This window comes from Diorhabda carinulata, chromosome 8 (genome assembly GCF_026250575.1).
Source record: "Diorhabda carinulata isolate Delta chromosome 8, icDioCari1.1, whole genome shotgun sequence".
Taxonomy (NCBI): Eukaryota; Metazoa; Arthropoda; class Insecta; order Coleoptera; family Chrysomelidae; genus Diorhabda; species Diorhabda carinulata.
In genome coordinates this window covers 1,627,014-1,644,959 of record NC_079467.1, presented here as the reverse complement: position 1 = coordinate 1,644,959, position 17,946 = coordinate 1,627,014, and the positions used below count along the sequence as shown (strand labels likewise).

The following is a 17,946-nucleotide window of genomic DNA, read 5'->3' as shown; positions in this document are numbered from 1 at the left end:
ATTCTCAAAGACATACGTGAACAAAATAAATTATAAACTATATGCGAGAGAGTGACCTATTTCTCTCGCATCGAACCTACCACACTCACTTTATAGTACAAATTCTTTCAAAATAGGAATTCACCTTTTTAGAAAGTTGTTACTATTACTTTTAGTGGACTTGCTGGCGTACGCGCCATTAATTGTACTAAAAAACAAGGAATTAAAATGTGGACGGATCCGAATAGCTATAGAAATATCTGTCTTTTTTCCTATTTTTTTCTCAGGTTAGATATTTATACCTTCAGCTTCCACTCTTCCATAGATATGTTGATCTATCTTCCAGAACATCGTGTACAAATACTTTCAAAATAAGAATCCATCTTCATTAGAACGTTGTTACTTTCAGTTTTGGTGGAGTTGCTGACGTGTGCACCATTATTTGTACTAAAAGCAAGGAGTAAAAACGTGGACAGATCCCTTTTCAACATATATTTAATTACATCCAAGCTCGTCTTCAAACTTGCTCTTTGATTAGGAATTTTCAATTTCCGAATAGTTATAGAAATATCTTTAGTCTTTTTCCTTATTTTTTCTCCGGTCATTTGATAGATATTTATACCTGCAGCTTCCACTCTTCCATAGATTTTTTAATCTATCTTTCAGAACATCGTGTACAAATACTTTCAAAATAAGAATCCATCTTCATTAGAAAGTTGTTACTTTCAGTTTTGGTGGAGTTGCTGACGTGTGCACCATTATTTGTACTAAAAGCAAGGAGTAAAAACGTGGACAGATCCCTTTTCAACATATATTTAATTACATCCAAGCTCGTCTTCAAACTTGCTCTTTGATTAGGAATTTTCGATTTCCGAATAGTTATAGAAATATCTTTAGTCCTTTTCCTTATTTTTTCTCCGGTCATTTGATAGATATTTATACCTGCAGCTTCCACTCTTCCATAGATTTTTTAATCTATCTTTCAGAACATCGTGTACAAATACTTTCAAAATAAGAATCCATCTTCATTAGAAAGTTGTTACTTTCAGTTTTGGTGAAGTTGCTGGCGTGTGCACCATTATTTGTACTAAAAACAAGGAGTAAAAACGTGAACAGATCCCTTTTCAACAAATATTTAACTTCATCCAAACTCGTCTTCAAACTTGCTCTTTGATTAGGAATTTTCGATTTCCGAATAGTTATAGAAATATCTTCAGTCTTTTTTCTTATTTTTTCTCCGGTCATTTGATAGATATTTATACCTGCAGCTTCCACTCTTCCATAGATTTTTTAATCTATCTTTCAGAACATCGTGTACAAATACTTTCAAAATAAGAATCCATCTTCATTAGAAAGTTGTTACTTTCAGTTTTGGTGGAGTTGCTGACGTGTGCACCATTATTTGTACTAAAAGCAAGGAGTAAAAACGTGGACAGATCCCTTTTCAACATATATTTAATTACATCCAAGCTCGTCTTCAAACTTGCTCTTTGATTAGGAATTTTCGATTTCCGAATAGTTATAGAAATATCTTTAGTCTTTTTCCTTATTTTTTCTCCGGTCATTTGATAGATATTTATACCTGCAGCTTCCACTCTTCCATAGATTTTTTAATCTATCTTTCAGAACATCGTGTACAAATACTTTCAAAATAAGAATCCATCTTCATTAGAACGTTGTTACTTTCAGTTTTGGTGGAGTTGCTGGTGTGTGCACCATTATTTGTACTAAAAACAAGGAGTAAAAACGTGGACAGATCCCTTTTCAACATATATTTAATTACATCCAAACTCGTCTTCAAACTTGCTCTTTGATTAGGAATTTTCGATTTCCGAATAGTTATAGAAATATCTTTAGTCTTTTTCCTTATTTTTTCTCCGGTCATTTGATAGATATTTATACCTGCAGCTTCCACTCTTCCATAGATTTTTTAATCTATCTTTCAGAACATCGTGTACAAATACTTTCAAAATAAGAATCCATCTTCATTAGAACGTTGTTACTTTCAGTTTTGGTGGAGTTGCTGGCGTGTGCACCATTATTTGTACTAAAAACAAGGAGTAAAAACGTGGACAGATCCCTTTTCAACATATATTTAATTACATCGAATTCCATCTTCTAGCTAGATCTTTGATTAGGAATTCTAGATTTCTGAATAGCTTCAGAAATATCTTCACTTTCTATAAAATAAATTTTCAACATTACAAAATGTTTATGTAACCCATACCTACACGTTTTGCAATTAGCTAAGTTATTTTTTTCTTTGGTAATTTCATACATCAAATATATTTAAACCTACACCTTCCAGTTATATTTTAACACTGATTTGTTCCTTTCGAAACTCTTCCATAGATATGTGAATACATCTATCAAAACATCATGAACAACCATGAACAGACACCATTTGTACAACATAATAAACGATTTCCACATTCCAAAAAACCGAAGATAAAGGCAAACCAAAGATAAATCAAATAATGACAATACCATGAAGAAAAGACGCAATGGAAATTTTTTCAATGCAACTGAATGAACAAATAAGAATATACTTAAGCAATCTTGGGGTGGTTATCAAGGAGGACGTAAACGGGAGAAAATCTGGAAGCAACGATCACAAAGGGAAGTAAATAATTGGGAGCACTAGATGTGATGATAAGTTTAAAAAAAATCACCAGAAAAGCTAAAATATATCTGTACAAAACAATAATAATACCAATAGTGAGCTACGAAGAGAAACGTGGATTCTTAACAAAGCATGGAAAGAGAAGTTAGATATATGAAAAAGGAAAATACTTAGAATACTAGGGAGTAAAAACGAGGTAAGAAGTGAGGACAAACAACAAAATACGGTATTCATTTGGAGAAACAGAAATAATTTGATTCAAGAGAAAAGAGAGGAATGTTCACATACAAAGAATACCAGCAACATAAAAATGATTGATATAGAACAAGAAGGAACGAGAAAAAAAAAAGATCGAGAAAAACATGTTACATAGTAGTGATGGAAGATTTGAGCGAGAGAATGGACTGAAAAACAAATGTAAAAAATAGGAAAGAGTGGAAGGGAATGACTTCCAAGCTAAAGACCTAAACGGCCTGCGTGTGGCAATTACGAGACAGTATACGCGAGTAATATACATCACTAAAGCTAGTTGAAAAAGAAGTTCAAGAAGAAGAGATGGACTGAACACGTAGACGCGTAAGAAGAATAAGTTTGACCAGATTATGTAGATAACAAATCAATGGTGATAAACCAATTGTAAGACTACTAAAATAAGCAACAAATACCCTACAAATAACAAAAGAAACCTTGAGAAAGATGGACGGAATAAAATGATGATTTCTACTTGTAAGAAGAAAATATAATTCGCGATGAACTTGAAAATATTCTATTTTCATGAATTCATATTTCAATCACTTTATTTTCTCAATATTTATTTGTCAATTAGAATAATTTTTCATATATGAATCAAATCCACTTATTCAGTCCATACCTCTAACCTCCCGATGCCACTCAATTTTATTATAAACCCTCTATAATTACATAAATGATTAGTAATGGCATCGTCGGACCACTGCGGCAATCGATAAATGATTACTGCTAATTACGGTCGATCGCTGTGATTTACTAATTACTTCCGAAATTGCGCTAGTATTTATGACTTCCTGTCATGTTTCAAAACCATCAACACCGTCACGTTGTTGGTTCAAACACGATCGTCTACAGTTCTTCGCAATCCTCAAAAGCGCTTACTGAATAAATGTATACAGAATTGTTGTCAATTTAATCGACTACAATATCTTAATAGAGAAAAGTACAGGATAATTTGTAACCACATTTTTGAAAAATAAGGGTGTGGGGGCGAAAAACCCTATACATTTTTTGATAGGTTAGCAAGTATTTGTTGTTTGTTCCTCGTAATTTGACAATTGCCAAATATCACAAGTAGAAACATCACGTCTCTGTTGGTAGTTTAGTTTCAAGTACGGAAAATCTAAAAAAAACGAACGATATATAATTATAGTCAAAATCAAGATTGAAAAAAATCGCTTATGTTTAATTGCTTTATAATAATGAGAAAAGCCGAATAAATATTTTATGATATCTGTAGACGTGTTTAGACGGCTCGATAAAATGATCAGGCAGAAAAGCAAAAAAATGTCAAAAAAGAAAATAAAAGTATTGGTTAGAGCGGCTCACGGAAAACTGGGAGTTGGTTTGCAAAAACTGGGCATAAAATCGATAAGAAATATGTGATCAACATTCTAAATAAATAGAATGTTGTTCAAAAATGAAGGAAATCGACACCCGAATATTCTGAGAAGCAACAAAAAATGGAACAAAAATTGAAACTTAGAAGTCTAAGTCACAGTAAGTATTCGCTCGCTGAAGGTTTGGAAATTACTATTGACGATGAATCGTATTGAAAAGGCGAATAATAACACTTAATATTGTCCAAAAAGCGAGGAAGAGAATTCAGAATTGTATTTTGAAAGACAAAGAAACTTCAACTCGAGAGTGGTGGTATGATTGACGATATCTTTTGGTGGATGCTCTTCAGCATACATTTGCTCTTCTGAAAAATCTGTAACTACCAAAATTTATGAAAAAGAGTGTGTTAAGATCTAGAATAAAGCAGTTTGTAAAGATATTCTGCCAAATATGTCAATTTATTATTATACAATAGACGCTTCGGGATCTGTTTCAGGCTTGGATATTCTGTTTTTCCAGAGACTGAAAATGTTCTTAATTCACCTCAATTTGGACAATTGAACGTTTTTGCCGAAATGAAAAAAAAAATTGGATCTAACTCCAGCAAAAACCAGTATCCGTATTTCATAATTTGAAGCAATATTCAAAAACAAAAATTAGGAAAACGTACCGACTGGGTGCTATTCTAATTGTATCAAATGTGTAATTATAGTATAATATCCATTGTTTCATAAAGTCCTGTGCAAATTATTAAATCGAAACCAACAGTTTGTACTGTCCCCACGCCCTTATTTTTTCTATTGTGTCTTAAACTGTAGATGTTTCCAATCAGTTTCCTTTCAATTGCTGGAAGAATGTATGTCGTTTTCAATTATTTCTAAATCTTTTATCAAACTATGTGTCTAATTACTCAAGTAACTAGTTGAATGTTGTTTCATTTAGAAGCTACTTAGAGGTCTTCAGTTCTTCATCGTAGTATTGCAACTCGTTCACTGATTTCAGATAGTCATTTGAATATTCCAAAATGACGTCCAATTTAGGAAAGGAGTCAGTAGGTAAGAAGATTTGTGGAATAATAGAGTGTTTTTATTGGTCAAAACCTTATTAATTTGAGAGTACACTCAAATTTAACTTTTTCTTTTATCAGTCTGAATTTCAATCGGCGATATGAATGGAATTTTTCTTATTCTCGTCATTCTGACAATGCCTCAAATCACCGAAACAGCCTGGTCTGCTAAAGTTTTGTAAGATTTCTCGTTTTATTGTGATGTAAATTGAGCGTAGGTTCGATTCTACTCAAATCAAACGCACACGTTTAATTCTAAATTCTCACTACTCTTGATTGATTACACAAAAATACCGCAAATTCAACATTGAACTTGCTTATTTTACAAATGTAGTTCATTCTACCTGAACTCATTGCCAATCACCTTTTATGAAATACTTGAATTATACATTTCTTGTAAATATTTCTAGCCCATGACCATATCAATGTAGATGTCATATTAATAATTATTCAACATAAAATTAGAATACTTCAGTAAACTAAATTTAATTTGCTACAAGAAAAATGTTCTCTAAAAGGAGTTTTCAAGTATGCTAGCTCTCCGCGGGACGGACAAAATCTGTCCGCGGGCCGGATGTGGCCCTCGGGCCGTAGCTTGGAGACCCCTGGTCTAGACGAATGTTCCATCCCTAGAATCTGGCGCAAGATTTTCAACATTTCGCTACTGCAACTGATTAAAAAAGTGCCATGAACGCATTCTAATGAATTTCAGAAGTTTTTGATAAATTAATACTAGCACTGAAAATCTTTATAAGAGGTTTCTCTGATTTCCTGTATCCTTGCATGATTAATCATAATCACTAGGAATTCGTTTGGTTATTGATATTTTCTTCAAGAGCTGATTAATCTTCATCATTAGTCGGTGTTCCTGATATTTCAACAATACATTTGGTATATTTTCAAACTTGGTGTTTTTTCATTGTAAGTTCTGTTGAAATTATTTGGGTTATTTTATAAATTCCTTTGATCTCTTCGTTGTTTTTTTCTTCGGAGATATATTTGCATTTAGTTATTCAATAGTTATTGTGGTGATTTAGTACTACATAGATGTAGAGCCGATTCAAAAATATCTAATCGAGTACCGAAATAATAACTTCACGGACGTATATCGTAATATATTTTTTTCATACTGTTTTCGGTTTGAAATGAAAACATTCATTATTTAGAAATAGACGATAGGTATAGAGAATACCGGTACTCAGTTAGAGGTTCGTATTGATTGATGGGATGGAAGAGTTCATCAGTGGCTGAAAAATATGTGAAAGAATCCGTCGAAAGCGAAAAAAATGAATCAAGGGCGTGAAATACATCCAGTAATTCCTACAATAAATGTTTCTGATAACAGAAGTTGCACCATTACTGTTAACGTTCAAAAATGAGAATAAAAGTCTAGTTATTGATGTTAATTGATTTTTTATTTCTAATTATTTCAAGGATTGAGAGAATTTAAATAAAAAAATAAGTTTCACAGTATATTTCATCAATTTTGAGTTACCTCTTACTCCTCGTTGTGCTCCGTATACGATATTTCCGACGTTAACCTTTCCCAGAAATTCCGTTTTATGTTCTTTTTATATAGTAGATCGATAAGTCTATTACATGTTTGCTAACAGAAACATGAAAACCGTTAAAACTTTTTCTTGGAAAAGTCATTGTAATGAAAACTTTGTTACGTTTTTCAAGTTAGTGGGAATTTTGTTCAATATATGGCCAACTGTTGAAATCCCGAATTCGTTGGCTAACTAACTTGTTTCACACAACTAATTTTATTTATTTTTCTTTATTAGACTGAGTGAGTGACAAATTACTTCATACTTCCGCCTCATATCTAGTAATTAACGAAGCAAGACCAGGTTTATTATTAACAAATATCATATCTATCAAATGAACGGTTAGCAAAAATTTCAAAGGAAAAGAAACCAGACATAACTCGACCTCCTGGACGACCACTTATAAAGTGATATGAAAGCAGGTCCTCAGCATCCCAACTACTCCTGGCAAATCCTTGATGAAAATACAGGACCTAGAGTCCTAACGTAAGAAGAAGAAGAAGAAGAAATATCATTCTAATTTGCAAAAGAACAGATGTGACAGTTATCAATTATTTCCCAAAATAATATGTTATGATACGTTTTATTGAAAAAATGAGAGTTTTGTTCACTTTTAAAGAATTAAAATCACAAAAATGTATTAACACAAACTCGTTCATTGAAAAGAACGGTCCTCTAGAATTGTTGACTCTAAAGTTTGGAGGACGCGCCGGGTACAATTATAGAGCGGCATCCTTTGTATAGTTTTTATAGAATGTTTACATAGTGTTTTTACTATTTTTATAGATGAAGCCTTTTTGTTTGTTTATTTTCTAGAATCGAATTGAATAGAAATCTGCCACAGTCAGTAAATAATTGGTGGCGACGTAATTTTAATCCGAGAACTCCAATAAATCCACCAAAAGAATGAATACTAACGCTTAACACTTTTGAGAACAATGTTTACATTTCATGAAGTACGATATTTTTTCAATCTGATCGGTTGTAGCTCTTCGTCTTGATATCAGGTAGCAGAAACCAAAATATATCATAGTAAAATATTTTATTTTTTAATGAATAACTAAGAATGCTGACATGATGAAAACAAAATGGGGTCCATATGGTCGAAATATTATTTTCAGTAAATCATCCCAATACAGTTCATAATCGACGATCTCGTGGCGCGTTCAGAGAGGTATTAATATTAAAATTCGTTTCCAAATATAGTCGTGGAGAAATCTTTGAATGCATATAGAAAATAATTCAGCTTCTTTGGGTGTAGAAAAACGTCGATCTCGAAATTTATTTGTGATTTTCTGGAAAAAGAAAAATCATTAGGTCGTATTGAAAGACCCATACAGTCGATTGTTGTTTAGTTTCGGATTCATAGGCATAAATCCATGATTTAACCATGCGATTTAACTTTTTCTTTGCACCAATAGACACGATCTTTTTTTGAGCGATTGTCAAATTATACTGTATTCACCGCGAATAAATCTTTTTGACAGCCAAATGTTCATGCAATATTGAATATATGGGAGTGGAACTGATTCCGTTTACAGAAAATTCCGAGTGCAAACATCGAAATGATTGTCTTACCCATATGCGCCTATTAAAAGATCCCGTCGTACATAACAAGGATTGATCCCACCTCCAACAAATGATCTTTGAATAGACATAAGGCTCGTGCGATGACTGCAGCAAAGTTTTCAGCTATTCGACTCTCGGAACTCCAAGATATATCGTTGCCACCTTTGACTAGAGAGGATACGGCCTTAGAGGTGTTCAAGCATAATCCCATGGCTTCTTTGTCTACCAAATGTCCGAAGCTGCGGCTCCTGTTGTACTGAGCAGGAATTCATCCTATAGCGAAGTTCGACCAGGACTGAATTCGGAAAATCAGCGAAACACGGTGGTTGGGGAGTTGATGGGCACTCTGCTGTTGGTTTAATCCACGTCGAAAGTCATATAAAATCATTTGACGAAATTGATTGTCTCAAATATCTCTAAACAACTTCAATAGCACTCATGTAACAAATTCTGGATTTATTTTCACCATTAAAAATGTCTAATTTTATGAAGATAATGTCAGATTTGACATATCCGTGAAAACTCAAGTAGCGTGTAACGATTTGATTTTCGAAATTTTCATAATATCAAATTTGAAGATCTGTATCATATATTTGAGACTTGTATGTTTCACTGCTCGTCTCTTTAAGTTCCTAAATTGAATTAAAAGCTTTTTAGTGTGTAACATTTAAAATGTAAATTTTCTAACAGGTGCGAAGTCCTTTTTGTAAAGCCTGTACGCTCTCCGAGTCCTGAAACATCTGTAAAGATTTTCCTGTTCACCGAAAAAGCATAAGAGGCAAGGAAAGGCATCCATATTTATTCGGATCTCGTTTGTTTGAGCTTTCTTCGAGACTTTCACTCTTCCATTTATTGTTCGTTTTCCAGTATAATGTAATGCAAAACAGCTGATGCCTACTATTTTGAGAGCTTTATTCCCGCTTTGAAGGATTTAAGTGCACTTCAAATTACGCTATTTAACTTTAATGAGTGTCATTGTACGTTTCTTACAGTGTTAGAAGTATGTGCATAAAATACCTGAAGTACCGCAAAAAGAAGTTTCAAAAAGAACATCTCATTTTTCTACGACTCCAAGTTCTTTTCATCCTTTCAAAACCTCTTGTTCGGAAAAATGAGAAAATTGTACAGGATGGCCAGATGAACGTGCAAATTGCTTGGAAACTCTCATTCGTACAAACATGCAGTGAAGAATTTTGTTCTTAAGTGGCCAGAAACACCGTGGAAAATATTTTCTATCAATAAAAATGAACGTCTGAATTTTAATAATCTTGTTTTCGTTGAAATAATCATTCATCAAACTCATCTTTGAAGTAATAATATACGCGAAGAACAAAAAACTATTTTCAGACAAAATTGCCACCTCAAAGGCTCCAAATAGTTTCTATAAAATAAATAACATTGTTTAAGTTACTTATTCGTGGAAATCAGAGTATATTTATATGTTACGAATGGCTTTGTGTATTTATGTAATTTGTTAGCTCATTACATACTTAGAAGGCATGTCAAAGACATTTTGCGGTTGCTGTGACTTGTCCACGTCTAAGTAAGTGAATCCCTAAAAGAGCATATTCGGTATTATGAGCTTTATGAGTTTCGCAATGGTGGCAATGCATCAATTGTGACCAAAAACCAGAGTGCATTAGATGTATATAAATACTAGACCCTGTATTTTCGTCTGGCAAACCAACAGCACTAGATATCGACACGCCAAGTGCAGAAGAACGAGAAACCCTCAACCGATCTTGGTTGAATATTCAAGAGGACTTAGTTTCAGCCTCCCATGATCTGTCCAAAGAGGACAAAGCAAACAGATCCCTCACATGCAACATACCACTTCGACGGTACCATACTCAACTGTTTTTTGTGTTATGTTAATCCAAAACGTGAAGGTAGTGATTTTCTTCAAATGAATAACCGCGAAGTACTGCGAAGTTAATATTTTATCCCAAAGAAGCACCTCTAACAGTCAGGGACAAGATTCATCTCTGGGGAACACCCCTAAAACCTCTCTAAGATATATCTATCGATAGCGATCTGGGTAGATCAGTCATTGAGGAAGCTACTAAGCCAGTCGATAATTGATCTTAATTTCTTTAGAAGGTTAGCATGCTCAAGTCTGTTGAAACCCTTCGACTTCAGGACGATTGCTTGTGATTGCCTACATTTCTCTATAGCTTCAGTCCATACACATATCAGGAGATCCCCAGTTTATCTACGCCGTATTGATGGTCGCTGAAGATGTTAGAAGACAAAAGATATCTTGAGATTTGCTGGTTAACGACTTTCTCCATGATCTTACCAAAGGCTGGAACTAAAGCAATTGGATGGTAGCTATGGGAATTGTCTACTACCCTTTATAAGGTATGTGTTGAATCAAAGCAAATCACGAAGCTAAAGGGGGGAGACCTCTTCTATATGATAGGGAAAAGAATTTGTATAGCGGATTTGTTGTTACAGCTGCTCAATTCTATGATAAGATTGGTGATATTTCATCGGTATTAATCTCTAAATTTGAAATAAGTTTCGTTCTAAAAATGAAATAGAGTAAAGCAACGTCGTATTTAGTAGATGTGCTTTTATGAATAAATTTGTGATATCATCGAATTTCTCATGTTTTGCAATAGAAATTCCAATCAATATTTCAATATTTATTGTATTGGAAGTTTGCTAGCCTCTTATATCTTCTATTTTTTCTTGGCATTAGGTTTAATAGTTCATTTTTCGTTAGAAAATATTCTAAAATATAGATACAAACTGACAGATTATCAAGTACAAGTATAACATTAACACTAAATTAGACTATTTATTCTATCAGCAGTTAAATTCCATTCCACTGTTCCACACCATATAACCATGACCATGGAAATAATAGAAAATCAAGTACATTTTCTGAACGGAACTACCCTTCTGGCATCAATCAATCATCTTAAATTAGGAGTTGAGGTAATGGACGCAACAAATTTCATATCTTAGTGGATACATTTCAACAGATAACGAACCATCGACTCCAAAAACATCTGCCTTATCGCCGTATTCCGGGAAACATAAATACTCCACTTCCTGAACTTTATTTCTCTTCCATATACACATTTCGTGGCTTTATCACATCGTCAGGAGTAAATCAAATTTTTAACTATTCACATTCCCATTAAAATTCATTATTTACCAACACGGAAAATGTTTCGACAAGGATAATTTAGAGTTTCCTGGTGCCTGTTATATAACTACACGTTATTTACATCTCTCTAAGGGAGTTCTTCATTACCACAACATAGGGAAAAAAATCTATATGAACGATGCAACATAAATTTCTCATATTCCCCTTTCAGGAGGTAATGTGAAAAAAAGGGTTTGTGGAATAATGTTCGTATTGATTATACTTCATATCAATAATATATACTACGTATAAGATAATATACAGATTTAACTTGGAATTTTTGAAATCGTTGGTGATATTTACGCCCACAATTACACTGCTTGACGCGCGTTTCGATAACCAAGTTATCGTCTTCAGAGACTGAAGAAGTTTAGTTCAGTGTCTGAATATAAGAGTCAATTTATACCAAAAATACGTACGATTCCTTGAAAATAATAATAAAACTGTGATAGATTTGTTGTACAATATTATAGGTGTTAAACAATGATTATCCATTGGGATAAGATAAAACATAAGACGATGGCATTAATAAAATCTTGGAAAGATAACATAACAACGAAGGAAATCTAAGTTTTGTGTTCGTATTGAATGTTTTCATTCACCAACTTATTTCAAATTTGAAAGGATTTGAAATTAAGTCGACGAAATTGACTAAATAAATCAATATTTAGTTATTCGACGGGATGCGATCTTGCTAGTGGTTATCAGCTTTCAATGTTGACGAAGACTAACTGTGTCTTCAAAACTGACTCCAAGTTACTATGTTTCTATTTAAAGGTAGGGTGGGGCTTAGAAAAAAGTGAAAGTTAGGTCGAATAACCATTTTCTATGTTTTCACCTGAAAGAAACTATGGTAATGAAATTATCAAATAATGGCTGCAAACGAAGAGTTCCCAGAAATGAATTAAGAAGGGCATAAGATGAATTAATAATAAATTTGAATTCAATATATTAGCATCTCATTACCGTTCACGTTTCTTAATTTGTACAAAAGATTCGACCGCTATACGGTACGAAAAAATGTTTAATTAAAATATTTTAGTAAAGCTGGTATTATAAACTCGATTTTTAAGTGAAATATGTCACAATTTACATTTTTAAACATTGAATCTACCTTATAATATACTTTATTTTCCACTTTTCAGACGATGACTCAAAATCTGACAAAGTTATCGTAATAGCAACTATTTAAATAAACGTATATAAAAGAGATTTCCCAATTGTTTCAGTTATGTCACTAATTGAGCGGATGATTGTTTTCAAATTCTATTGAGCAATTCTAAAATGTACTTTGAGTATTTTCCAATATATTCTCTATATTTCCACACATTTTCCAGAACGTCTCACTGAAGCCTCTATACCCAATACCCCTATTAATATACTAAATGCTGGTTTACCTCCTGTTTAATTTCATCGTCGTTATTAAATCTCTCACTCGGTCTTTAGCTTCAGCAAAAAGTTTTCAATTCTTGGAAAGCTCAGTAGCATTGTCATGAACTTTAACGCACACCTTAGTTGATTTTTCCGTGTCTTTTTCTGATAATTTATTTGATGCAACTGCCTTAGTAAGTCAGGTTAATACAATGCGTTTACAGTTGTATCCAATTCTTTGAAATCTATTTGTTCTGGATGTCGGATCATGGTGAAACACCACAAGTTCCTCACACTTTCTTGATCCTCACGACACGGCTCTAAAAATCGGTCACAAAATTCTATTCGACACTGAGATATCGAGACACCCATATTGCACTAAATTTTTAGATGCCATCAACAATAATTTCTTCAACTAATTTAATGTTTTGTGGAATAATCTGTACGTAGATCATCTTGTATTGATTCTCGTTCCCAGCGAAACAACTTAGATCAATTTGTAGTTGTTAAAAATAATGGTCACGAGTCAACGTAAACAGCCACCATTCTTTTCTTTATTTGTGTTGGTGTCAATTCTTGCATAACACCTCGAAACTCAATTCGAGACCTCTTCAAAATAACTTGTTCGAAGAAATGGATCACTGTCACTGACTGTGTGTGTATGAAGATTTTTGCGAGTCCAAGAACTCATGAACTGCACTACGTATTTAGTATAATCAACGTAACGAAATTTTTCATTAATGATTTATAATATATTACTTTTCATGTTACACCTCTACTAGGATTCCGTTTAGCGTCCCAGTATCTAAAAATTAACAAGGAAAAAGTGAAAAGAACGTAAAATAAATTGACATTTAAATTTCCTCAACGTTGTCGGTGATAAGGGCCGCGAGTGCCGCTGAATTAATTTAAAGACATACCGTCTTGAGTAATATAATTCGCATTTTCTTAATAAAGTGTTTGAGATGATTTCTAAATACCCGAACAACGGGGTCTCTTTCGAATTTTAAGTCCTTTTTATTATAGTTAATGGAAATGCAGTATTTAACATAATTTCTTGCTCAAAAATTGAAAACCCTTCATCAATGTGAGATTGTTCTTTATTGTGTTTTCTGAAAAAATTGTACAAAACATTTGGTAATGGTTGAACGAAAAATTATTGTCGAAATGATTTTGTTTGATGATAGATTATTGGAATAAATATTCTTTTTAAAAATTGCTAATAAAAGAATTCTGTTTTAGGCAGAAAATTGATATTGAAAAAACTGCCACTGGTCCAGGAGGTATTCCCGCCGACGCTATCTACACGACAACACCACGAAGCGGGAACGGGACCGGTAACCTTCCTCCGAATCACCACGGTTCCAGCCCCGAAGCTATGAAGGTACGTCTCGCCGCTATGGTGGTGCAACCTCCCACTAGAGTGTAGCACTGCACGCTCGGACTGCCCCGTGTCACCTTGCCTGTACTTGGTAGCGGTCGACCTGCGGCGGTCATCGAGTACAAGTGTTGATTATCGTTCTGAAACGTATTTTAAATTGATATACATTCAATACCTACATGAATTTCAAGTGTGTCATGGTAAAGTAACGAATAATGCATCTGTTCTGTGAAAAATATAGTAATCGCATATTTTCCTATGCTTATTTTGACACTTTTCATCAGTTATTCTCGACATTCAGAATCCCATTTACTAAATGTAATGTTTTAGTAAGAAAAACTATGATAGTAGAAACGAACTAGGACTCCAATATTTATACAATACGTATGTGTAAAAGTTCTTCACACATTCCTTGAACAAAATCACCCTATAAGAGAAATTGAGTCCAATTTCTTTATAAATATTTCAAAACGGTTCATTGAATTTCAATAAAATTCGGTTTGGTCGGTTAGTATTATTAGACGAAGGTTTTGAGGAAACTTTAACAACATTTTTGTCCTGTTTAGAGAGTTGATACGATTTTTTGCTGTCTGTAGGAGAGTATTTGAAAAGTACCAAATTATATCAGTAGCAAAATTTCCGTATTTTTTTATGTTTCGAGAAATATTTGGAAAATTTATTTTTTTTTTATGAATTTGTCGCATCAACTTCGTTATTAGTGACATGTGTGTTCACAATTTGTGATATATTTGAGTGTCTTTTATTTATTTCATTAAGTTTGTGGTATTACAATGATTGTTAAGTAGAGAGATTATGTTGTTTGGGAAGTTGTTTAGATTTTGTACTTCAGACTGTTCAACAAAAAGTGATTTACGTTTAGATTCTCATTACAATATTCGCATATTCGTACGCTTCCTCGGTTAAATAGATTTGATTGTGTACCCTAGAGTTAAAAAATCGATTTTTATTTGGTCCGTCCGCTTTTTAAAACTGTTTTCCATTGTTGAAGGATGATTTTATAGTTTTTATATCAATTGGGATCTGTTCCAATTACTTTTCCAATTTATTCAAAAAATATATAAATGAGCAAATTTTTAGTGTCAATATCATATTTTGATAAAGACTGAAAGTAGTCGAAACAACAAAATTTGTATCTATCTTTCAAAACCTATTGAAAAAAAAACGGAATTTTAAAACGGAAGAGACCTAAAAGCATATAAAGTTATTTTCATGTATAGAACGCTTCAATTATCTTGAAAACGGCTTGTACGATTTTTTGTGCGCAAGGGTCTTGTGATGTCGCCAGTGTTGTGGTGGTATTTACATCGTTGTCAGATCTTTCTTTTTCTCCTAAAACTTTGTTATTTATTAATCAAATTGACAGCTGACCCTACCTATCCAGACCTTGACCCTATCCTTACTTCAAAGCTGGTAACCATGTTATTTTTTAATTTAGTCAAGTTGGCAGGTGATAAGTACTTTTGATATGTTAAGAATGGTTAAATATTGAGCAACAATCCGACGATTATTTACCAAGAGTTTTGTTAATCAAAACAAGTATCCGTCAAACGATTCAAAAGGTATGTTTATTTCGTATCAAATTAAACTTTATATTTTTGTATTCAAATCTTGGCGCCACATGCCAAAACTTTGTTCATTAATTTTCTTTCACAGAATTGTAAGAATTGTAAAGAAACAAAACAGTTGCTTTCATATAAAGTCCTGAATATTTTTTTATTAAAAGATTAAATACCGATTTTTGTGTACCTCTTGAAACTCTTCTGAACTGAACATTTTGTCAACTTTGGACTTCATCATTTCTCAACAAAGAACCCAAACCCACTGAAAATAACAATAGATCACCCTATATATTTTGTGTTTTTAAAAATCCTTAGGAAATACTGATTAATTTTTACATAATATTCTCTATACCTAAAACTTGCACAAACTGTTTTCAAATCGTCTTGATTTTAGGTCTCGTTTTTTTATAATTTTTGAAAGATAGATAAAAATTTTAACGTTTCGACTATCTTCATCAAAATATTATTTTGACACTGACAATTCGCTTATTTATATTAGTCGATAGATCACCAACATCATGAATATCAAAATAAAAATAGAAATTTATTTTTTCCTCAGTTTCCAAATCGGTGAATCAATCAAGTCATCCAGCGGGCGACGTCTTCAGTATATCTGTTCCTTCCTCTTGCACATGCCTTTATAATTCATATAGTTCACAAAGAAATTTTAGAGAACATTTCAAAAGAACAATGGATAAATACTTCTACAACTAGACAATTAGAAATAGATCAGAAAATAGCACTACAAGATTTTTTATACTATGATTCCGCCAGTGAGAATCAGATTAAAACTTTGGGAAAACTATTTTTTATAGATAAAGTTTGTTCTACAAAACGACGGTTTAACTTATTTTCCTAACCATAACAGAATTAATGGATTGACAACTCGCCATAGAGATCAGTAATTACAACACGTAATTTTCATTTGTGGATTGAAATAATCGGCATTATTTTTGTTGTTGTCTACAATTTCAAAGATATATGATGGAATTCTACCACTAAGTTGAAATTTGGTGATATTCATACAGAACACACTGTTCACACTACCACCAAACCAAGTTATCATCTTCAGAGCTGTAGGTAAACAGTTCACACAATGTAATTGTGAGTATTGTGAGTATTGTGAGTATACAAATCTTTGAAAACGTGTAAACGGATGACTTCCAATAGTTTTTAAGACATATTATGTGTGTTATTTTCCAGTAAATAAGAACTCTTCATTCCACCAATGATCTCTACTATAAACAGCAAAAAATCTGATAGTTTCCTGGTGTTCACTTCAAAGCCTCATGGTGAGTAACCGAGTGATAATGAACTACTGAACACACTGTTTTCACTACCACTTCACCAACAATCACCATTACACTGTCTGAACTGCGTTTCGATAACGAAGTTATCACCTTCAGAGACTGGCTTAGTGTAATTGTGTCTTGTTTTGTAAGCAGTGTGTTCAGTCAGAATATCACCAACGGTTCCAGATCAATTACGACTTGGAACTGATGTATCGGCTTATTTTTGTCCATGGAATTTGTGGTGGACATTGATTACAGTAATAACAGTTATTGTGTTTTTGAAATCATTCGGATACCTTAGATCAATTTTTTTGTTCAAAATTAGCAATTTGCTTATCGTAAATTTGATCAAATTATTGCCTCAAATTCTACGAATAATTTGATCGAATATCTTGGTTATTTTGCTTTTTCAAAATTAATTCCGGTCCATTTATTTTTTGATATTGATATATCACGTACTTGAATCTTGTTAGTTTTTCTCGGAGAATCTGCGCGAAAATATGTTATTCTACTTACTTGAACTTGATGTTCACGCTTCACTCATTTCCTTATATCGTTTACCTAATAGCCTTTAAAAAATTTTCAGTGATGAAAAACAGTTTTTTCTTAAAAATACATGTCGTACAAATCATTTGGAGAAATTTGGTAAATCTCAAGATAATTTCAATGAAAGATTTACACCGAATAAATATTTGGTGTCTAAAATTGAGATGCAATAAAAAAATTTATTTACGAAGCGTATTACTTCTTAAATGAACCACGAATATTATAATTTTTTCTAGCACACT

General features: G+C 32.8%; 1 protein-coding gene across 1 annotated transcript in view; it reads left to right on the top strand.

Moving 5' to 3' along the window:
- LOC130897478 (kin of IRRE-like protein 2) overlaps positions 1-17,946 on the top strand; it is a 557,819-nt gene that overhangs the window by 512,166 nt on the left and 27,707 nt on the right. Inside the window, exon 12 of the mRNA XM_057806357.1 lies at positions 14,148-14,289. Within this exon, the coding sequence (XP_057662340.1) occupies positions 14,148-14,289 (142 nt within the window). The remainder of the gene's footprint in view (positions 1-14,147; positions 14,290-17,946) is intronic.